Raw genomic sequence first — 22,839 nt, 5'->3', positions numbered from 1 at the left:
CCCTGTGCCCCAAGCTCCCTTCAGCTCATAGGTAGTCAGGGCACTCAAGTCTCCCTTCTTTGCTATCATGAGTATTTCTGCTGTGAAGACTGTTTTCCTTGAGGCTCTTCTCTTCAACTTATTCCCTGAGTTTATTTCCTAAAAGAGGAGGTCCTGGACCCCTAGTCAGGAAGTCACGCATTGTGGCAGTGCGGCTAGGCTGGTAGTGCAGGGCTGGATCCAAGTCTTTGCTTGTGAAAGATTTCTAGACGCTGCACCCTGGCCTTACTGCAGGGTGAGGTGCATCAGATGGGGCCACGGGTTCAGGGAAGATGAGGGGGTGGCCAGCCCAGGTGCCCAGGTGCCCAGTGCGGGGAGACAGGGAAGGCGCAGGGGTAATACACAGAGTACCCGGTTGCCCGGCAGGACATCTGACACCAGGCAGGGACTTGGGGTTCTTCTCAGAAGTCTTCCTGGGGTTCCCCGCCAGACACTAGTGTCCACCGACCGTTGTAGAGCTGTGCCCGTCAGCAAATAAGCCGCGTCCATCACGCATGAACTGAGGTTTCTCAGAGTTTTGAAAAGGTTTCAGCTTTAAAGAGAACACCAACAGGAAGAAATAAGGAAAATTGCTTGGATGAGAGTGCCATAATAAAATAAGGGCCGCCTATCTCCCAGGAAAGGCAGGTTCCTTCAGGGAACAGCAGAAGAGTTGCGCTTAGGTAAACGCAGACTGGCGGATGGCAGAGAAGCCAGAAAACAGGGGAGCTTGCTTCCATATGAGGAGGGGTGTCAGGAGGGCCTGCAGTGACCGGGCTCATTGGAGGAGCTGGGGGTCTGAAGTGCAGAAGGCTTCCTTTTGGCTGGCTGTGGCCGTCTCTACTGGCTGGGCTGTCAGAGAGTGGGAGGGAAGGAGGCACTTTTTCTGCCTCCATCTGGACAGTAAGTAGAGACACCTGTCTGGGGCGTGTGGGCGGGGGGGCCCTCCTGTCTGGGGTAACTGAGGTGCATGGGGGGCATGGGACCTCCCCAACAGGCCTCAGTCTGAGGCCTCTGTGATTCATTTCACAGATCACATGATGATCTGAGTGAACATTATAAAAGTAAATAACTTCCAATATCTTGAGAAGATGTAACATTTGAAAATTAAAATGTAGTAAAAGGACGTCCCTTGTAGCTCAGTCGGTAAAGATTCTGCCTGCAGTGCAGGAGACCCGGGTTCAATCCCTGGGTTAGGAAGAGCCCCTGGAGAAGGAAATGGCAACTCACTCCAGTATCCTTGCCCGGAAAATCTCACAAACAGAAGAGCCTGGTGGGCTGCAGTCCATGGGGTCTCAAAGAGTCAGGCACGACTGAGCAGCTAGCACTTACTTATTATGGAAAAGGAATAAGAAGCAAAAGGGAAAGGATTAAAGAGCTCTTGAAAATCAGAAAGGTGATTTCTGAAAGTGAAAGTAAAGTCAGTGAAGAGCTAGAAGGTGAGGTGTGCGGAGATCTCTCAGAAACTGTGTGGAGATGGACAGACAGAAAGCATGGCAGAAAAGCCGAGGCTGCGTGGGGCTGTGCTGGAGATCCAACACCCAGCTGCTGGAGTCACAGCAGGAGGGAGGAGAGAGCTCTCGAGAGAGCAAGCAGGAAAAGAGCGGCGCAGGACAGCGCCCTGCGCAGGGGACTGAGTCTCACGACTGACTCTCCAACACCGCGGCCAGTGAGAAGAATGAAGAGATGCTCACGGCCAAGTGCATCACAGGATAGTCAGGCCGTAAGCATATCCTGTAGCTGCTAGAAGGAAGCTGTCTGCGAAGAAGTAGGAAATAGAAATGCAGCAGCCTTCTCAGGAGCCGTCACTTGAAGCTAAAAGCAAGTAGAGTGGTCTAAGGGGAAGTGGATTCCTACATGTGATTCTAACTCCCCCAGACCTTCAGGCATCCGAGTAAAGAAAGTTACTTTTAAACAGAAAACGTATTTGCCGTACATCTGTTTCTAGAAAGTTACTTGAGGATACACTCTGGAAAAATGAAGGAGTAAACCAAAAAAGGGAAAGATGTCGGATGCTGCAGCTAAGAGATTCAGTCTGGAAAAGTTGCCGAGCTGTGCTGCTGGCTGCGGGCGCCGCTGCCAGGATGTAGGGGCAGGACCAGAGGAGGAAGAAGGGAGGAGAGGCAACTGGAAACGCCAGGAGACACGGAAGCAATATGCTGCCTGAGCTGACGCTATCGTAGTGTTTATTGATATTTCTGTGTTAGGACTAGCATTTTGTCAAAGAAGATTTATCCATGGTTACCCAATAAAACGTAAGGGCTACCAATTTTGACCGCATGAAAATACAGTGAAAGCACAGCTAGCACATTTTAGCAGCGGGAAGAGGGAGAGGACAGGTGTGTAAGACCCGCAGCTGGGAGGCTGAGTGGTGGAACGCCACTGGAGGGTCTACAGGATACTCCGAGGTACAGAGATAGTAAATGGAAATAAAAGCAATGCCAGGGCCAGTTGTGTTGATAAGTCGGGCAAAGGGCAGAAGGACGGTCTGAGGAGGCCATGCTGCATGTCCCCCATGGTGAGACTTCTGTCGGTTATGTGTGAAGTTCATAACTGGGAAACCAAGAAGGAAGCCCCTTTTAGGAGAGAAAAATGTACCCACTAGGACACAGAGCCGAAGACTGGGGTCAGTTCTTCCTGGGGAGCAGACTGGGAGCTGGGTGGAGCGTTCTTAACCACATAGTAGGTGCCACCTTGATAAAAACTCAGAAGCTAATTTTGAAAGAAAGAAACAGCTGCGAAAAGTCTGCGCTGCGGTGTCTTTGGTGATTGATGAGGCTGACGTCACTGCTTGCGGCAGGCACAGCAGAGCTTCCCAAGGCCCAGAGTGGGGGGCGCCCGTCCACCTTTGTTTCACCAGTGATCCTTAAATCGAGTTTTATTTTAAAACAGCAACTCCTGGCCTAATAAACTAGGCTCTAAATATAGATGTTTAATGTGGCAATAAAGGGCAGGTCCTATGAGACTGGAAGCTTGGTTTTCACGTGACCTTTGAGAACTCATTTGTAGACTACTGCTGTCCTCTCGTGGCGGTCGGTGTCACTGCACCCAGTGGGGCCACCCTCCCGGGGCGTGACCATCGGCTAGCCCCTCTCCCACCCACACTGCGCACCGGCTGTGTGCAGGCCTGGAGCTGGGCGCTGAGAGGCTGGAGAGGCGGAGGCCAGCGGTCTCTAAAGGGCGTGCCGCACTTCATACGGCCCTGCTGGCCGCTCAAAGCCCTGCCCCTGGCCCTAGTCAGCAAGATCCCCAGTCAGCTTCAGCCCTCATGTCCTGCAAATGAGTCACCTTAAAAATATATATATTTATACACACACACATGCATTTACACATTTCAAATGTTTATGCTATTGTTTTTTCTATTTTGCAAGTTATATAAACTGTGGAATTGGTCACAGAGTAAGTTTTATGATAGCATTTCACAACAATAGTGCAAATAGGTTTCAGATCTTGGTGAAAAATAGTGCTGTTACTAGTCACCTAGCATTCTCGCGTGGACGCGTGACACAGTGCAGCTCACGTGGCTGCGCTCTTTGCGACCCCGCGGACGGCAGCCCGCCAGGCTCCTCTGTCGACGGGACTCTCCAGGCAAGAGTGCTGGAGCGCGTTGCCACGCCCTCCTCCAGGGCAAGTCTGCAATTACCAGAATCCGTTTCATGTTTATGCTATCAATGTAAGATATAAACTTCGCGCCGATCCCTAAAGTAGACCAACAGAGGTCACCTTCCTACTTGGTTTAGCATTTTTAGTTAACATGCTCATCATCACTGCTGGGTCTTTATATCTGGATTTGAGTCACTTTTTCTGCAGTTCTAGCCATGACACTCATACGATTGTGCTGCTGCTGCCGAGTCGCTCAGTCGTGTCCGACTCTGTGCGATCCCACAGATGGCAGCCCACCAGGCTCCCCCGTCCCTGGGACTCTCCAGGCAAGAACACTGGAGTGGGTTGCCGTTTCCTTCTCCAATGCATGAAAGTGAAAAGTGAAAGGGAAGTCGCTCAGTCATGTCCGACTCTTCGCGACCCCATGGACCGCAGCCCACCAGGCTCCTCTGTCCATGGGATTTTCCAGGCGAGAGTACTGGAGTGGGGTGCCATCGCCTTCTCCGATGCTTGTGCTATTAAAACAAAATTGTAAAACTTGATAAAATACAGGAAGCGTCTGTTTCCAGACACTGGCCAGCAGATGGCCCAAGGCAGCGCTTCCTGCAGGAAGAGACCCTCAGACGTGAACCGCACATGCAGCCTCTGCCTGGGGCAGGGAGGCGGAGGAGCCCCCGAGAGGAGAAAGAGTCGAGGGGCCGGAGATCAAAGCCGGGGGCTGCCGGGGCAGCTGGACCCCACAGGACGCGAGGTGGGAGGAGGCTCCTGGGGCGAGAAGGCGCGATGCATGCCTGGCAGAAGCAAGTGGCGGAGATGAGGGCGTTCCTGTGCCGACCCAGGAGTCCAGGAGCGTCCACTGAACCTCTCGTATCAGGAAGAGCAGGCCTGAGGGGCAGGGCTGTAAGGGCTCTGAAGACGTTCCCTAAAGCCCGACCCAGATCTCAGTCGGATACGGATGAGCCACAAGGAAATTCACTGGCTACTGGCTGCCGGAGTGGAACCCGGTCTCCCTTTAAAGGAGGCTCTCAGCCACGCTCTGAGCAATGCAGCCCCCACCCCCACTGCCCAGCACAGCAGCAAAAGTCGCTAGACTCGTGGGAAAATGAAAACGTGTGGCCCAGGAGAAAAAGCAGAGCAGGCTCAGACATGACACGGGTATTGGAGTCAGCAGACAATGGGCTTAAAACCATGATTGTAAATACAGGAAAGAAAGGATTTCCATAGACAAATTAGTGTATAGGCAGGGAATTTCAACAAAGAAGTGGGAACTAAACTGGGGAGAATTCTAGAAGTGGCGAGTATGATCTCTGACATGGACCCGTCACTGGGAGGGCCCGGACACTGGCCAGAAGACGATGGAAACCGAGGCACAGGAGGGAAGGCGCGAAGAACAGGAGCAGCGCCTTTGGGGGAGGCGGCTGCAGCCGCCCAAGTGCAGGTGGGGTCTTGGAAGGTCAGAGGCCAGAGAGCAAGGTGGAAATTGTCTCAAACTGAATTAAAGATATCAACATAGAGATCCAGGATTTTCAGTGAACCCCGGGCAGGATCAACAGATGAAGGAAACCGCACCTGTATTTATTGTAGTCAAATCGCTGGACTACACACTCAGAGGCGACAGGAAAACCCTGAAGGGAAGCAGACGCATCCCACACACGGATGAGATCCAAGTTCTCATCGGGAGCCATGCGGCCCATTGCAAGTGGTAAGAAAGAAAAAGCCTGGTTGATCTAGAACTCTATGTCCACCAAAAATAGTCTTCAGTAAATGAAGGCAAAATCAAGACATTTTAGATTAATTAAAACTGAGGGACTCCATCCCCAGAAGAGCCAACGCGCAGCGCATGTGCTCGGGAGGCTGTCCTGCCTGAAGCGGGGTGGTCCCTGACGGAGAGTCCGCTTGGGAAGCAGCGGCAAACGCCTGAGTGGCGGACGTGCGGCTGAGTGTGCACAGCTCTTCCCCCTTCAGTTCCTTAACTGGACTGTGTGCTGTGCTCAGCCGCTCCGTCGTGTCTGTCTCTCTTACCCCGTGGACTGTAGCCCACCAGGCTCCTCCGCCCATGGGGATTCTCCAGGCAAGAAGACCGGGGTGGGTTGCCGTGCCCTCCTCCAGGGGATCCTCCCGACCCAGGGACCAACCCCGCACCTCTCACACCTCCTGCACTGGCAGGCAGGCTCTCTACCACCAGCACCACCTGGGAAGCCCTTAAAAGGCGCACGCTGTCTTAAAACAAACGTACATCGTGCTCTGAGATCACTGAGAGATGTGGAAGTAAAGTGTGTGACGGTGGCTGCACAGAGGGTGGGCTTGAGACACACGCGCGTGTAGCGGCCTCCTGTCATCCGTTCAGTGACGTGACGTCAGTTAACCAGACTGTGATCCGTGAAGGTGATCACTAGGCAAGTACTACAAACAGAAGAAAACAAAGGCTTACGATGGAAAACCCAATGGAGAGAGAAAGTTGGAAACTAAAAAATATTCAATTAACCCAAAAGGGGGAGGAAAGAAACAGGACACACGAGACAAAAGGAAGAGAGCACGGCGGAAGCCTGCACCTGACGACGTCAGCAAAGGGGTTAAGAGAGCAGACCAGCACTCCAGGGAGAATGCAGAGGCTGTCCCACTGGACACAAAAAGCAAGACCCAACTGGAGGCCATTTTCAAGAGAGACCCTCCAAATACAAAGACATGGAGGAATAGTTTAAGGGGGCAGAAGATGGACTCTGCTGGCCTCGGGTATAAGAGCACTGGTGGGGCTGTAGGAAGTGTGATCAGGGAAAAGGTTCAATCAGCAAGAAAATGGAAAATCCTAAGTGTGTATATACTCAACGGCAGAGCTTCAAAACTCAAGGAATTAGACACAGTCACAATTACAGCTGTAGATTTCAACATTCTCCTCCAGCGGCAGGTCACCCAACTGTCCTTGACAGACTCTCCCCAAGGACCCTGTCCTGGTCTTCCGGTCTCCAGGACGCCAAGGCCCACTCAGGCGGGCTCTCCCCCACCTCCCGGGGGACGGAGCCAGCTTGCCATTCATCCCTAGAGTGGACTTGACCGGGCCCTGCAGACCCTGATCCTTGCAGGCCGAGGAGCAGCCTCTTTCTCCCCTGGACTCCTGATGGACAGGGTGGCCGGCTGGCGGCTCCTGCATTCAGGTCCCTGGCTTCGGGGTGTCCCGGCCATGGGGAGGTGGGTCTCCCCAGGAACCAGTGCCTTTCTCGTGGAGTGAGTCTGGTGCCGCCAGGCCAAGCTGCAGGAATGCACGTCCTGTGAGTGCCGAGCCGCTGAGAGGAGAGCGCTGCTGGCGCCTGACGTTGCAGAGTCTGAACTGTAGGCTCTTAGTTCTCAGCGCAGAGCGAAGGCCGCTGAGCAAGTCGTGCTCCGGGGCACTGGGGACAGGGACCTCGCCTGGGGCGGGGCCTCCTTCCTTTCACATTGCCTTGCAAGACATCCTACAAAGTAGTCGTTCAGACATTGCGATTCTGTCTCATGGCTCTGTCTCATGACTCAGAGGTTGGTTCTGGTTCCGGGAGGTTCACGGCTAACTCTGGACGCCCCCAGCACCCTCCCCCACCAGGCGGCTCCTGGGGCCCTCCCCTGCTGCAGCACCTTCCTCCCCGTGGAGCCTCCTGCCAGCCGAGGCGCTTGTCTGTCTCCAGGGTGGAGGTTCAGCTGCTGGCGGAGATGCTGAGCTCGGTGGCCTGCGTCCAGGGCAGGAGCATCATGGAGAACCTCAAGGGGCGGAAGCAGCTGCGCCTGGCGGCCGCCAAGGCCTTCATAGAGAGCGCCAGGTGCGCCTCGGCTCTCGAGGGCCAGTCGCCATGGGTGGAGATGCTGGCACCATGGCGAATGGTGCTCCGCGGGGACTGTCCCCAGGGTCCGCCCCTCCCCGAGGGCCCTGTGGCCAGGGTCATCTCCTGCCCCGAGCAGCGATCCCCAGGCCACCCCCAGGGTCCCGGGCAGCATGGACGGCCGAACTGGGATGGGCCCCAGAAAGCGGGAGCGGAGGGTGGTGTGTGGTCACAGCACCACTGCCGGGAGGAGCCCGCCCAGGCCCTGCGGAGCTGACCTGGGCCCCCACCCCCAGCGCCAGTCGAGGCCAGGCCTTCCCCGCAGGTTCGCAGGCATCGCGGGGAGCAGCGCCCTGGTGATGCTGGCCGCCCGGCACTTCTGGAACGCCTGGCTCCCGCTGCTGTCCTCCGCCGGCAGCCGGAAGAAGTGCAAGAGCGCGACCCAGAGGCTCATCAGCATCATCAACAAGACGGAGGCCCGGAAGCAGGTGCCGGCGCGCCAGCGTCCCGCCTGCTCGCGCGGAGAGGCGGGCGGCGCGGAGCCGCGAGGGCGCGGCGCACGGCGGCCGCCCGGGGGCGCGGGGAGTGGCATCGCTGAGGCCCGGGGGGCAGGCGGGCGGCTCCAGCAGGAGAGCGGGGAGGAGGCAGGCTGGGGGCGCGGGCCGCCCAGGGCCCAGGGAGGCCCCCGAGGGAGGGAAGGCGGCCGGGGCCCCGCGGCGCAGCCTCCCCGCTGCCGTCGGCAGGTGGGAGGGCGGGCGTGGCCCAGGCGACGGCTTCAGTGGCCTGCACTGCGCGCCTCGCGGGCGGCGACTTTCTCACAGCTCTATTGCGCTGAGGGCTTTCCCCTACTCCTAGTTTCTGGGAGACGTGATGAACTTTTTTTGGATTTTGTCAGACAAGCGCCTTTGCTCCACCAGCTGAGATGACCGTGTGGCTTTCTCCTTTATCCCTTGTGCTAATAGGATGCCTTCTTTATGTGGGACTACCCCGTGTTCCTGGGATGCGGCTCCCGTGGTCATGGTGGATAGTGTTTTACCGAATTTTTGGATTCAGTTTGCGATTCGGCAGCGTGTTTTGTTGAGAATTTCTGCCTCTATATCCATAAAGGATATTCATCTATCATTTTCTTTTCTTGCGATGTCTTTATCTGGACCACCTGTCAAAGTAATGCTGGTCTCATAGAGTGAGTTAAGAGCTATTCCGTTCTCTTCAGTTTTTTGAAGAATTGAGAAGGGTCAGTGTGGTTCTTTTTCAAAACGTTTGGTAGAATTCACCCATGAAGCCGTCTTGTCGAAGAATTTTCTTTATTGCGAGGTTTCTGATTACTGATTCAGACTTTGCTGTTAAAAGTTTGCTGAAATTTTTTGTTTCTTCCTGAGTCAGCTTGGGCGATTTGAGTGTTTGGAGGGATTTCTCTGTTTCTTTTACGTTGCCTAGTTTGTTGGAACAGAGTTGCTACCGATTGGTGGGCTGTGGATGCGGCAGCTCTTTCTGTCACTGTAGGGCTGAGACTTGCTGCCCCCTCCGTTTCTGGTTTTAGTTCCTCGGGCCTTCTTTCTTTCTCTGTCCATCTGGCTAGAGGTCTGTCCGCTTTGATGACCTTGCGTTGTTTTTCCTGTTATTTTCTGGGCTCTGTATTTAATAACCACCCCCACCTTTGGATTTAGCTTTTTTCCCCCACATTCCTTAAGGTGTAAAGTTAGATGGTTGGCTTGAGGTCTGTCTTCTTTCTCAATGCTGGCATTTGCAGCAGTGATCTTCCCCTGAGCCCTGCTTTTATCGTGTCCCGTTAAGTTTTCCTAATGTGCTGTTGATCCCGTTGATTCAAAGCTGTAAAGCTGCCTCAGATGCTTTGTGTCATTAAAAGCCATAAGCTATGTTGAGGGGCTACTCTGTGCGTGTGTGTGTGCGCCTGTGTGCGCTTTGGTTCTAAGTCAGTGAACCTTGAACTGGAGCAAAATGTGATTCCGCTTCTTGGGACTTAGTATTTCAGAGGTTTAGCTGTGATTTCCATAATTCGATATGGAGCCAAATGAAAAGCAAACTGATGAGATAATAAATTGAAGCTTTGACATCTGTGTCGTTAATCTGTTTTTACTTCAGGAGAAAGGGGGAACGCTGCTTCTGCACCAGTGGCCCACGGCCGACTTCCAAAGCGGAGGGATGACGGAAGGGAGCTTCCTCCCAGGTGTGCGGGCCGGGAAGTGCGCGTGCCTTCAGACGCTTCCGCAGCCTCTGTGGAGCTGGCACAGCCGCGGCTGTGAGCACAGGTGGTGCCAGTCCAGCGCTGAGCAGGGTGGGCACGGAGCGGGCCCTGCAAAGAACCAGGGACCCCCGCTGTGCTCACAAGGAAACCAAGCCCTGAGGGCTGCTCTCTGGCTTATTGTGGCAGGTACCTCACACGTCTATAGCCGTAGAAACGTGGAGATACATTTCTGCGGGGAAAAGTGATCTTGAGACAGTAAATACGCTGTGACTTATTTCTAAGATAAGACGACTATCTGCTAAGACATAGAGTAGCCCGTCCTTGTCAGCGCAGGGGCCGAGGTGCACACTGGGAAGGCTGAGCACGTGGATTCGGGCAGCAGCCGCTCCCTCAGGCACTGCAGAGTCTGTGAGAGAGAAACTCTGATTTAAAATAGTGAACGAGAATGTGCCTGTATATAATTATTAAGCTGAGCTCTAGACCCAGCAGTTAGGACTGTTTGCTGGTGCGGCCGGGGGAGATGCAGACAGCAGCCCAGACGCTCGGGACCTGCGAGGAGCCGGGCTGTGGGGAGCCTGTACCCCCGGCGCACCTGGCGCCCCGGCTACACTGTACTCCATTGCTGAGATATGCATCAGATAGCTACAGTGTTAGCAGCTGTAAAAGTTCAAACTATAGGGAAAATGAGAAGCTGGAATTGAGCAAAGCAGTGTTGTGAGGAAAGATTACTTCCTAAAGTTTAGAGTGGTCAAAAAGGCACACTTTCAGACACGTGAGGATTTAAATGGCGAGAGAATAATGGGATATGCAGGAGGTTAAAGAGTGAACACTGGGAAGGTATCTGCACCCAGCTTGGCAGCTAAATGGTACATTGCTGTCTGTGATGCCTGGGTAGTTGCACTGGTCAGGTTAGGAGATGCTGAGCTGCAGTAACAAAATAGCCTGACTGTGAGGAGCCCTATGGCTCAAGCGTGTGGCCCCACGTTGTGCTGGCTGAGGTGTGAGGAGAACCCACATGGTTCCTGCGTGTCAGCTGTCGACCAGCTTATCTGATCATGAGCCTAAATCCAGCTGCTCCTGTGAATTCCTTCCCAGCACTGACGGGAGGGGCAGAGGGGAGGGGAGCTCAGGGCCTGGGGCGTGGGAGTTGCTGCTGTCCTCTTAGCCGGTAGCTGGATGACGTGCCGGCAGGATCCTGGGCATGTTCACCCCTTTGCTATAGTGATTCAAACACAGGAAAGAGGGGTACATGGTCACTGATGTAAAACAGGACAGCCTGAGCATCTGGGACCAGCTGTGGGGCCTCTGCTTTGATGGACAGTGGGGTTGAGGCCGCTTTATTGCTTTATTGACTACACCAAAGCCTTTGACTGTGTGGATCACAACAAACTGTGGATGATTCTTAAAAAGATTGGAATACCAGACCACCTGACCTGCCTCCTGAGAAATCTGTGTGCAAGTCAAGAAGCATTAATTAGAACTGGACATGGAGTAACAGACTGGTACAACCTTGGGAAAGGAGTACATCAAGGCTGTATATTGTCACCCTGCTTATTTAACTTCTATGCAGAGTACATCATGAGAAATGCTGGACTGGAGGAAGCACAAGCTGGAATCCAGATTGCCGGGAGAAATATCAATAACCTCACATATGCAGGTGACACCACCCTTATGGCAGAAAGTGAAGAACTAAAGAGCCTCTTGATGAAAGTGAAAGAGGAGAGTGAAAAAGTTGGCTGAAAACTCAACATTCAGAAAACTAAGATCATGGCATCCGGTCCTATCAGTTCATGGCAAATAGATGGGGAAACAATGGAAACAGTGGCAGACTTAATTTTGGGGGGCTCCAAAATCACTGCAGATGGTGACTGCAGTCATGAAATTAAAAGATGCTTGCTCTTTGGAAGAAAAGCTATGACCAACCTAGCTGCTGCTGCTGCTGCTAAGTCGCTTCAGTCGTGTCCGACTCTGTGCGACCCCATAGACAGCAGCCCACCAGGCTCCCCCGTCCCTGGGATTCTCCAGGCAAGAACACTGGAGTGGGGTGCCATTTCCTTCTCCAATGCATTAGAGTGAAAAGTGAAAGTAAAGTCGCTTAGTCGTGCCCGACTCTGCGACCCCATGGACTGCAGCCCACCAGCCTCCTTCGTCCATGGGATTTTCCAGGCAAGAGTACTGGAGTGGGGTGCCATTGCCTTCTCCGTGACCAACCTAGACAGCATATTAAAAAGCAGAGACATTACTTTGCCCACAAAGGTCCGTCTAGTAAAGCTATGGTTTTTCCAGTGGTCATGTATGGATGTAAGAGTTGGACTATAAACAAAGCTGAGCACGGAAGAATTGATGTTTTTGAATTGTGGTGTTAGAGAAGACTCTTGAGAGTCCCTTGGACTGCAAGGAGATCCAACCAGTCCATCCTAAAGGAGATCAGTCCTGGGTGTTCATTGGAAGGACTGATGTTGAAGCTGAAACTCCAATACTTTGGCCACCTGATGTGAAGGGCTGACTCATTGGAAAAGACCCCGATGCTGGGAAAGATTGAAGGCAGGAGGAGAAGGGGACTACAGAGGATGAGATGGTTGGATGGCATCACCTACTCGATGGACATGAGTTTGAAGAAGCTCTGGGAGTTGGTGATGGACAGGGAGGCCTGGCGTGCTGCATTCCATGGGGTCGCAAAGAGTTGGACACGACTGAGTGACTGAACTGACTGGCTGGCTGGCTGGCTGACTGGGGCTGAGGCCCAGGCAGCGCCGTGCTGTTTGGAGTGAGTGGTGCATGAGATCTGGGTTCCGGCCTCCACCCTGGGCCTGCAGGGCTGGGGAAGCCTGGAGAGGCAGGGTGCAGTGGGGCGCCTGGCGGAGATGAGGCTGTGTGGGGAGGGGGACAGCAGGGCAGGGGTCGCCGTGAGGACCCCTGAGCCATTGCCCCCAAGAGGACTGAAGCATTTGCCCCGAGGCTGGCCCTGCAGGGCAGCCCTGTGCGTGTCTGAGGCTCACGGACTGCAAGCCCGTCAGACTGCAAGCGCGTGGTGGCCGGACGCACACGCGGTCCTGCCGGCCGCCCGGCTCTGAGGCAGGTGCCTTGGCGGCCGTGTCCCCAGCGCTTCCTGGGGCTCCTGGTCCTGCGGACGCCTGGGTGGGGTCTCCTCAAGCGGCTCGCGCCCCGCTCCCAGGACCATCACCCGGCACCCTGGTGTTCCCAGGGCCCCCTGAGCGCCCCCTCCCACCGCAGGGACCGAGGACGACCTGTCGCTGCGGGCCGCGTTCTACGGGCTGCTCTTCCACAGCCACGCTGACCAGGGCGACTGGGAGGGCGGCCTCAAGGTGCTGGACGAGGCCATGCAGGTGCTGCCGCGGACGGCGCACCGCCTGTGAGTGCCCAGCCCCGGGGAGCCCCCCACAGTCCCCCAGGGTGCCTCCCCCACCAAAGCCCCCCAGGGTGCCTCCCCCCACAGCCCTCCCCAGGGTGCCCACCCCACAGCCCTCCCCAGGGTGCCCACCCCACAGTCCCCCAGGGTGCCTCCCCTACCGAAGCCCCCCAGGGTGCCTCCCGGCCACAGCCCTCCCCAGGGTGCCTCCTCCCCAGCCCCCAGGGTGTCCACCCCACAGCCCTCCCCAGGGTGCCTCCTCCCCAGCCCTCACTCTCCTCTTTCCTCTGGTGGTTTTATTTCCCTCCTAAGAACTCAGCACAAGAAGAGAAAGGATTTAACACCCAACATACACAAATGATAAATTAACGACACAGTGCAACACACTATTTCCAAGAGACTCAGCTTCTGTTTTGTTTTCCCTTTGTAAGTGGGAACATGGACGAACACGTCCATCCCGCTGCATTCTGCATGTTTGCGGCTTTTACCGCTCAGTTCAGGCATTAATTTCTCCCTGACGTTTCTTCAGCCTGATCTTCAAACACATGGTCATCGTGAAGGCCAAGCTCGGCCAGAGCTTCCTGATGGAGATCCAGAAGTTCAGGGACCAGAGCGAGGAGTACCTGGCCCACATGTGGCAGCGCCTGGCCCTCAACTCCAAGAGCGTGCACGGCGAGCTGACCTGTTACCACAACGCCATCCAGGCCCTGCAGGTCAGCGGGGCGCGGCTGGGGGCCCGCGCGTGGGCTGGGGAGGCGCCTGGTACCTCGGGAGGAGAGTGGGGCAGGGGGCAGAGCCAGGCCTGAGACGCCGTCCTCCTGCCCGAGGGACGTGGTCCTAGCGAGGCTGCGGGTGTGAGGGGGAGGTGGGGGGGTGGCCAGCGGGTCAGGGAGGACACAGGGATCTGCAGAGTTTGGGGTCCTTGGGGACAGCCCACAGCCCCAGAAGCTAAGACACAGGCTCCTCTCGACGCACTTGGAGATCTGGGGAAGGGCAGGCGCCCCGATTTGAGCACTCTCAGGTTGGGGTGTCCCCCAGGAAAGGGTCTAAGCACAGGCTCCTGTGGTCAAGCAGAGGCCTGGCTCCCCAACAAGGGCCCATGGGCGCCCCTGCACCTCCTGAAGCCAGGCCAGGGCTCCCAAGGCCAGGTGGGCGCTGCTGGCCAAGCTTCTCATAAATTCGCAGGGCTGTGCAGCCCCCGTCTCAGTCCTTTTCAGAACACTTCGGCACCCCCAACCCCCAGGTCGGTTGGCACCCTGTCCCTCCCCACCTCCCCGCCAGCCCCAGGGAGCCAGGGTCACAAGGATGGGAGCAGGCCGGCAGGTACCCTGGATCCGACCGCCCTCCCTGGGCCTCGTCTGGGGAGGCACACATCAGGGCTTCGCTCCCAGCGGCTGGACAGCCTTCCGTCCTGTGGACGGACGTTGTGGCCCCGGGCCTGTGTGTTGCCCCCACTGACTGGCTCTGTGACATGCGTGTGCAGGGGTTTGCACAGATGCGTGTGCAGCTCTGTTCTCTTGGGCACATACCTGGGAGCGGACTGCCAGGTCACGTGATGACTCTCTAACTACTTGAATCCTGGTATGACTTGTATTTCCCTAGCAACTAGTAGCAAGCATCCTTTCATGCCCTTGCTGGCCATCTGCATGTCTTTGGAGAAATGTCAGAGGCTTTGCACATTTTTAAATTTGGTCATCTGTCCACTTATTATTATTCAGTTCAGTTCAGTCGCTCAGTCGTTCGTGTCCAACTCTGCGACCCCATGAACCACAGCACACCAGGCCTCCTTGTCCATCACCAACTCCTGGAGTTTACTCAAACTCATGTCCATTGAGTCGGTGATGCCATCCAACCATCTCATCCTCTGCTGTCCCCTTCTCCTCCTGCCCTCAATCTTTCCCAGCATCAGGGTCTTTTCAAATGAGTCAGCTCTTTGCATGACAAAGATATTGGAGTTTCAGCTTTACCATCAGTCCTTCCAATGAACACCTAGGAGTGATTTCCTATAGGATGGACTGGTTGGATCTCCTTGCAGTCCAAGGGACTCTCAAGAGTCTTCTCCAACACCACAGTTCAAAAGCATCAGTTGTTTGGTGCTCAGCTTTCTTCACAGTCCAACTCGCACATCCATACATGACCGCTGGAAAAACCATAGCCTTGACTAGACCGATGTTTGTTGACAAAGTAATGTCTCTGCTTTTTAATATGCTGTTTAGGTTGGTCATAAGTTTCCTTCCAAGGAGTAAGCGTCTTTTAATTTCATGGCTGCAGTCACCATTGGCAGTGATTTTGGAGCCCGCCAAAATAAAGTCAGGCACTGTTTCCACTGTTTCCCCATCTATTTGCCATGAAGTGATGGGACCAGATGCCATGATCTTAGTCTTCTGAATGTTGAGCATTAAGCTAATTTTTTCACTCTCCTCTTTCACTTTCATCAAGAGGCTCTTCAGTTCCTCTTCACTTTCTGCCGTAAGGGTGGTGTCATCGGCATATGTGAGGTCATTGATGTTTCTCCCGGCAACCTTGATTCCCGCCTGCGCTTCCTCCAGCCCCGCGTTTCTTATTGTTGGGCTGTAGATATTCTTAGTGTGTTTTGGATACAAGCCCCTCATCAGACACATGACTTGTAAGCGCTTTCTGTCGTCCGTAGGTTGTCTTTTCAGCTACTTTCTTTCTTCTCGATGCTGTCATTTGCAGCACGAACGTTTATCATCGTGACGAAGTCCAGTTAATGTATCTTTCCTGCTGCTGGAGCTTGTGCCTTCAGCTTTGTATCCGATAAACCGAACCGCCACCCTCGGCCTGGAGCTTTCCGCCTTTGCCGCAAGGCTGCCGTGCCTGCAGCTCTCATGGCTAAGCCCTGGCTCCATCTGGAGTCCAGTCTTGCGTCCGCTGGGACATGAGGTCCTGCTCTGTCTGTTGGTCTGTGGCTCCCAGTCTTCCCAGCTCCACTGTTGAAACGATGACCATTCTCCCTTCCACGCCACTTTCCCCCATCACCTGCCTTGCACAGCTCCTGTCAAAGCCACCAGTGGCCACCACGGCCATTCTGAGGCCCCATCTGAGCCCTTCTCTGCGCTGATGGTCAGGTGTCACCTGGCTTCCAGGCCGCCCTCTCGCGCTGTCTGCCCACCTGCTAATGAGGGGGAGGACATGCTCAGGGCTTGCATACTCCGTTCAGCAACACAGCCCCAACCCACCCGCCCGCCCGCCTGCCCACCAGGTGGCGGTGTCAGGCAGTGTCCTAAGCTGGTCCATCCCGCCCTTGTGTTCCCCCGGCCCGGGTGCCTGCCCCTGCCCTCAGACTCCTGCCCCTCCGGCCACACGTCCTCCTAGGCGTGGGTTGTGGGGCCCAGTCTGAGGCCCAGCAGGTGGGGGATGGGCGGGCTCCTCGGGGCGGGGGCGGGGGGCAGCGCCTGCCATCCTGCGGCAGTGAGTGATCAGCAGTGTCGGGTCTGAGCCGGCAGGCCTCGGGTGCAGCACCTCCCCTGCCCTCCGCGCCCCGTGGGCCACGTGCTAGAGGAGCCCCCGCGGAGGTCAGAGCGCCGGCAGGGAGCCGCTGAGGCCTCCGTTGCCCCGGGGGCGGGCAGGAGGGGCACGTGGGGCCTGCCGGGGGCCTGGCCGGTGGGCCGTGGGGCGCCCACGGGGCGCGGAGGCCGGGGACACTCGCCAGCCTTCCGCCCTGCTGCTGGTCGCCCGTGGCGGTCTGGCCGAGCCTGGTGGGGGCCCTCTGCTCTCGCGGGGGAGGAACCCGACGCCCGCGGGGGAGGAACCCGACGGCCGCGGTGCGCTCTGCGGTTGCCGCGCGGCTGCCGCGCGTTCCAGCCTTTTCTGTTGGATCCCGAAGAAACCGGAGAGCCAGTGGCAGAAGGTGGACTACATCATGGAGTTCAGCGAGTGGCTGTACTACAGGCAGTTCCCTCTGGAAGACGTGGTTTTCCACCTCAAGTGGGCGATCGACATCCTGCTGAGGATGCACCCCGTGGGGCGCGTCCCGGAGCCGGCCGGCGTGGGGGCCGCGGGCGCGGAGGATGCAGGTGAGGGGCGCCTCCGGCTGGGGGCGGGCCACCCGCCGCTGGGGGCTCCTGGGCACCGCCGTCCCCACATCCCCCTTCCGGGCACGCTCCCTGCGGGCTTGCCCAGGTCAGGGCCCTGCCGCGCTCGCTGGGTGCCCATCCTCGCGTCCACTAGAGCCCGTGCGCCGGAGGCCCAGCCCAGCACGGTGAGGGAGGGCGGCGGCTGACGGACTGAGCCGAGCTCGCTTCGGGGAGGCAGTCAGGCGGTGGTGGCCGCTCAGCAGCTGCTCTGGGTGCCCACTCGGGGGCAAGCGCAAGCGCCATCACTAGAGGGTGGGCCCCGCCCCCGGCCCCCGCCCCCGGCCCCCGCCCCCGGCCCCCGCCCCCCCAGGAGGATGGTGCCCCGAGCAGCAGAGGGCCCCAGGGCCGCTGACCAGCATTCCCAGCCCCAAGGCGGCCGCTTCCTAGACCTGCAGAGTTCAGGATGGGAGAGGGGCCGCCTCCTGTCTGCATCAGCTAGAGGCTCAAGGGCTCGTCCGCTTGGTGTCGAGCCCCTTCTGGGTGTGTCCCCACGCCCAGCTCAGCCAGCTAGAGGGAAGCATGGTGGGTAGGGGGCTCCAAGTAGACCCCGGAGCCCAGACCTCTACCCCAGCCTGGGATGTGGCCAGTGTCCCTGCAGGCAGGCTGGGGAGCCCTGGGAGGCCCGTCCCTGAGGCCGACCTTGAGTCCTGGGAGGAGGGCGCTGCCCTCTCTGGAAGAGAACCAGCCCCAGGCTGGGGGCCAGCGGGCCCTGGGCCAGCCAGTGGGGATGCCAGCAGTGCCCTGTCTTCCAGACGAGCAGGTGTCCACTCTGGGGGCCGTGGAGGGCCCCGGGGACCCGGGGCCCCCCTCCCTGCAGGAGCTGCAGAGCGTGCGGCAGCTGGAGACACTGGCCCGCGCCTACACGCTGCTGGCCTTGGTGGTGTCCCCAGGCAGCGCTGGCCACCAGGACTACTGCCTCCAGGCCTACGCCTTCCTGCACCGCATCTGGCAGGTGAGGCCCCTGCCGTGCTCCCAGGGGTCTTGGTCTCTCCTGGGACCACGTCCCTCCCCTCCTCCACAGTGCCCCCTGCCCCCTGCTCTGGAGACTCAAGGGGGCTTACTCCTCTGCAAGACTCAGGCCAGCGCCTTTGCCCAACCACCCCCAACCCCTGCTTTCCCACCGCATTGCCCCTGGGCTTCCAGAGCCTTCTCTGCATCCCTTCACATAGCCGCCTTCCTACCACCTGTCTACAGGGCCCCCAGGGCAGCTTCTGGTGGCCTCGTCTTCTCAGGAACCTCCCTGGGCTGTGACCCCCAGCAGGACAGTGTTGGCAGGACAGGCCTCTCTTCTTGGGGCACGTTCGCCCCCCGCCCCCAGCCATGTGATGGGGACAACGGGGCATCTGGCATCAGGAAGGACGAGGAAGGCCGTCCTTGTCTGCAAGATGCCCCAGGCCCCCTACCCCCCGTGCAGCTGCAGTTCTTTTAGGAGAACCATTAAAAGTCACTGGAGTGTGCCCTTCATTCAAGACATTAACTCATTTCATGGGACTGACAGACCCTTCTTAAGGGTCAGCCACGCATATCTGCAGGCCCAGAGTCCTGGAGGAAGTCCGCTGAGTGCCCGTGGCCTGGCCGCGCCCAGCCGTGGGGTCCTCAGCCTGCTCTCAGATCTGCATGGCGGGAGGGAAGCCCGCGTCTGTCACTGCTGTTCAGTCACGTCAGACTCTGTGCTGCCCCGTAGACCGTCCTCCACCACCCCGGAGCTTGCTCAAGCTCAGTCCATTGAGTCGGTGATGCCATCCAACCATCTCATTCTGTGTCATCCCCTTCTCCTGCCTTCAATCTTTCCCAGCTTCAGTCTTTTCCAAGGAGTCAGTTCTTCATATCAGGTGGCCAAAGTGTTGAAGCTTCAGCTTTAGCATCAGTCCTTCCAATGAATATTCAGGACTGACTTCCTTTAGGATGGACTGATTGGATCTCCTTGTCCAAGGGACTCTCAATAGTCTTCTTGAACACCACAGTTCAAAAGCATCAATTCTTCGGTGCTCAGCTTTCTTTATGGTCCAACTCTCACATCCTTACATGACTACTGGAAAAACCATAGTTTTGACTAGATGGACCTTTGTCAGCAAAGTAACGTCTCTGCTTTTTAATATGCTGTCTAAGTTGGTCATAGCTTTTCTTCCAAGGAGAAAGCATCTTTTAATTTCACTGCCGCAGTCAGACATTAACGTGGCAAATTTGGATTTCTTTTCACAGGTTTCTTTCTCAACAGCAGGAAAATCCTCTTCAGAAAGTAGAATTTCAGGAGTAGCAAGCTCACACTTGCTGTTGCCTAAAAAAGAGAAGGAGAAAAGCAGAGACAGAGACAAGGACAAGATCAGAGACAAGGAGAGGGACAAGGACAAGGGGAGGGATCCGAAGCAGGTGACTGCACCCTCCGAGCGGGCAGGCTGCATCCCAGCCGCCCCTGCAGGTCCTTAGGCCAGAGGCTGGGCCTTGAAGGGCGAGGAGCACCCTGGCTCGTCTGTCCGCTTTCCTGCCCTGGGAGGTGGGGCGGCCTCAGTGCCCCTGCCCCAAGTGTCAGGAGGCTGACACGGGCGGGTCTGGCTTTGCCCTGGTGATCAGCTGCTTTCCCGGAGCGCTGGCCGTGCGGGGCAGGGCAGCCCTTTCTCTGCATCCCGTGGGGCCCTGTGCGTGTCACTTCATCAGCTGGAGGGACTGCCTCCACCCTGGCCATCCTGCTGGGCTGGACCCTCGGGAGACACCCTGCCTCCTTCCTGCAGCCCTGCTGAGCTGGGATGTGTTGGTCGGGGGGGAGGGGGGAGGCGTGTCCAGGGCACAAGGCTCCGAGTGGCTGTGGGAAGTGGTGTCAGCTGTCATCTGTGGCTTGGATGTCTCCAGGGAGCCCCACCACACACCCATCCCCAGAGGGGCTGCCTGCCCGGGGCTCACGACCTCCACTGCCACGGGGCCCCCTGGGTGTCTGCCTCCAGCTCCACCTCCGAAAGCAGAGCCTGGCTTCTTGCTTTGCAGTTCCAGGGCCCTGCTCCTGGCAAATGCCTCGAAGACTTGCCCTCAAGCCTCGAAGAGTGGGCTTCCTATGCCTGCCCCGAAGAAGTCATATCTGTATTCAGACAGGATCAGAGCGACTTTACCATCAACTCGTCAACTATCCAGAAGCCGGTGAGTGGACCCAGCGCCTGTCCCCCAGGCCTGCGTCCCCGCATCCTGCCTGCTGGACTTGCTGTGGGCCCAGAGAGTGTGTCGGGCCCCAGGCCCTCCCCAGGCCCCTCTGCGGGCACCTGTGCCGCACGCATGCTCCCTGGGCAGACCACGCCCCTGTGCCTGTGGTCCAGCTGCGCCCCAGGGCGTCTGATGCTGCTGAGTGCTCCGAGCAGCGGGAGGGTCTTCCCCACAGCTCCGGAGGTATGGCTTCAAAGCTTGGGCTGCTGTCGAGGGGTCTGCAGGCCGCACTCCCCCCTGGTGCCCGGGAGGGGCCTCCCTGCCTCCACCAGCAGCTGGGCTCCCAGGCGTGTGCCTCTGTGCGCACAAGGCTTCTGCTCTGTGTCTGTCTCGTCTCCCAGATAATTTCGGTCGTTTCTCCGTGGTCTCTGTGGATTTCACGTGTGCATGCACAGTCTGCGCTTCCTCTGCGGACGTCTTCCCTGACTTGGGCTCGTCACACTGCTCCCTCGCCTCACCTTGCTTGCCTAGTTGCCTCCAGCTCAACACCACCGGTGGCGAGGCCTCCTGGTCTTAGCAAGACTCATGTGACCGATGCAGTTGGGTGTTCATAGACACTCTTCACTGGTTAAGCGAGTTCTTTTGTTTCTATTTGCTAAGAGTTTTAAGCTTAAACAACTATGAAAGTGAAAGTTGCTCAGCCGTGTCTGACTCTTTGCAAACCCACGGTCTATACAGCCCCTGGAATTCTCCAGGCCAGAGCACTGGAGTGGGCGGCCTTCCCTTCTCCAGGGGGTCTTCCCAAGCCAGGGATCGAATGCAGGTCTCCCGCGTGGCAGGCGGACTCTTCACCAGCTGAGCCACAAGGGAAGCCCCACAAACAGCTACAGATTCTCACTAAATATTTTTCTCTATCTGTTCAAATGGTAATTTTTTTTCGCTTTCATTCCTTCAACTTGGTTGAGAGGTTTTATTCATTTCATTTATCATCAGGTTCGACAGGCTAATGTTTTGTTTGGGGTGTTTGCCTCTATGTTGATGAGAAAAGTTGGTGTTCAGTTTTCCCTTCTCACTACATGCTTGTCAGGATGGGGTGAGAAGTTACGCTGACCCTAAGCTGTTTTCTGCTCCCAGTGCTTCTGACCCCGGGCGCCTGGGTCTCCACACAGCAGCCAGCGCCCAGCGCCCCGCGCCCCCGTGGACACCAGCTAGGGGACCACCCCACTGAACTCGGCTCTGACACTTAACCGCCGGGGCAGTGTGGCCCAGGGATCAGGCCTCCCTCGAGGCCTGCCCCGGCAGACGCCCGTCATGAGCATCGGGTCCCCAGGCCGCTGTGTGTCTGTCAGTGTGGCCCCCAGTCAGGGTCCTGGGGCCTCCCCAGGTTTGATATTTGCTGTGACGACCCCCAGACTTGGGGAAACTTCACTTAGCAGATACGCTGGCCTGCTATAAAGGATGTTGTAATGGATACAGACAAACAGCCCGAGGAGGTCTGCAGGGCAGGTCTGGAGGGTCCCACACTCGGGAGTGTGTCTGTCCCCGAGGAGCTGGGGGCCACCAGGCCCCTCCCTCCTGGCAGGTGGACGTGCTCATCAGCCCAGAAGCTCTCCAAGCCTGTCCCGTAGCGGGATCACGTTGGTTCCAGGACAGGGCACGACTGGTCCTCTCGTGGGCCGTTGGTCCCTAACTTGACCACCAGCCCCTCTCCTCCCCAGGTATCGGGAAGGGCCGAGGGTCTCGCTGTCCTGCCACGTGGTTGGCAGGTGGGGTGAGAGGGTTCTAGGTGCTCAGTGATGGACCAGGAGCAAGGCCAGACGCACGTGCCGCGTTTCTCCCAGCATCACACTGACCTTTCAGTCAGTTCCAAAGTGTTCCTTGTTAAGCTCTTCTTGAGAAGAATTTGTATAAAATTAGCTGTTATTTTTTCCTTAAATGTTTGGAAGAATTCCCTGGTGAAGACTTCCGGGCCTAGATCTACTTGGAAAGATATTAAATTATGGATCCACTTTATTTAATAGTTACAGAACCCTTTAGATTTTTAAATTTCTGTTTTTGTAGTAATTTTGGTGGGTTGTATTTTTCTAGCATGTTTCCAGTTAATATAAAATATAAGATTTACTGGTATAATGTTGTTCTTAATATCCTGTTATTGTCTTTCTAGTGTCTGTTGAATCTATAAATATTTCTGTCTCTCTCCACCCCCTATCTTGAGCGGCCTCATCAGGAATTATCAGTTATTGGTCCCTCAAAAAGCCATGTGCTTTCCAGGCCAACCAAACACCACTGGGGTTGAATGTGACCGGGCTTGTACTTCATTGCCCTTAAGGCTCAGACGCAGACTTTGGGGACCTGATCGGAGCATTAGCCTTCAGTGGGCCCTCGACTCCACCCGACAGAGGAAAGTCAGAGGTGCCGAGCAGGCTCTCCACTGCCTCTTCGTCAGCCGATGCCCCAGGTCACACGGCCCTGACACGCTGGGTTCACGCATCTGAACACCCTCCTTCTTGCGCGCCGTGGCCCAGTCATTTTTTCCGAGTTGTTCACTCCTCAGTGCTTTAAGCGGATTTCTTAAATCGCTCATCCATGTTTTTAAATTTTCCACTGAAGAATAATTGCTTTAGCGAA

At 56.6% G+C, this 22,839-nt stretch overlaps 1 protein-coding gene across 9 annotated transcripts in view; it reads left to right on the top strand.

The window, feature by feature from the left end:
- The window catches only part of CFAP46 (cilia and flagella associated protein 46), a 94,861-nt gene that overhangs the window by 35,125 nt on the left and 36,897 nt on the right, over positions 1–22,839 (top strand). For all 9 annotated transcript variants that reach the window (XR_006057636.2, XR_006057637.2, XM_060404870.1 and 6 more), the window contains 9 exons: positions 7,278–7,409; positions 7,735–7,897; positions 9,513–9,597; positions 12,850–12,988; positions 13,515–13,698; positions 16,833–17,022; positions 17,835–18,034; positions 19,285–19,452; positions 20,062–20,211. Coding sequence is in view for 7 of the 9 variants with exons in the window: in XM_060404870.1 (XP_060260853.1) it covers positions 7,278–7,409; positions 7,735–7,897; positions 9,513–9,597; positions 12,850–12,988; positions 13,515–13,698; positions 16,833–17,022; positions 17,835–18,034; positions 19,285–19,452; positions 20,062–20,211 (1,411 nt within the window). In the remaining 2 variants the exon portion in view is untranslated. The remainder of the gene's footprint in view (positions 1–7,277; positions 7,410–7,734; positions 7,898–9,512; positions 9,598–12,849; positions 12,989–13,514; positions 13,699–16,832; positions 17,023–17,834; positions 18,035–19,284; positions 19,453–20,061; positions 20,212–22,839) is intronic.

Source organism: Ovis aries, chromosome 22 (assembly GCF_016772045.2).
Source record: "Ovis aries strain OAR_USU_Benz2616 breed Rambouillet chromosome 22, ARS-UI_Ramb_v3.0, whole genome shotgun sequence".
NCBI classification, from domain to species: domain Eukaryota; kingdom Metazoa; phylum Chordata; class Mammalia; order Artiodactyla; family Bovidae; genus Ovis; species Ovis aries.
Note: the sequence above shows the minus strand (reverse complement) of the source record. Positions and strands in the feature narration are given on the sequence as shown.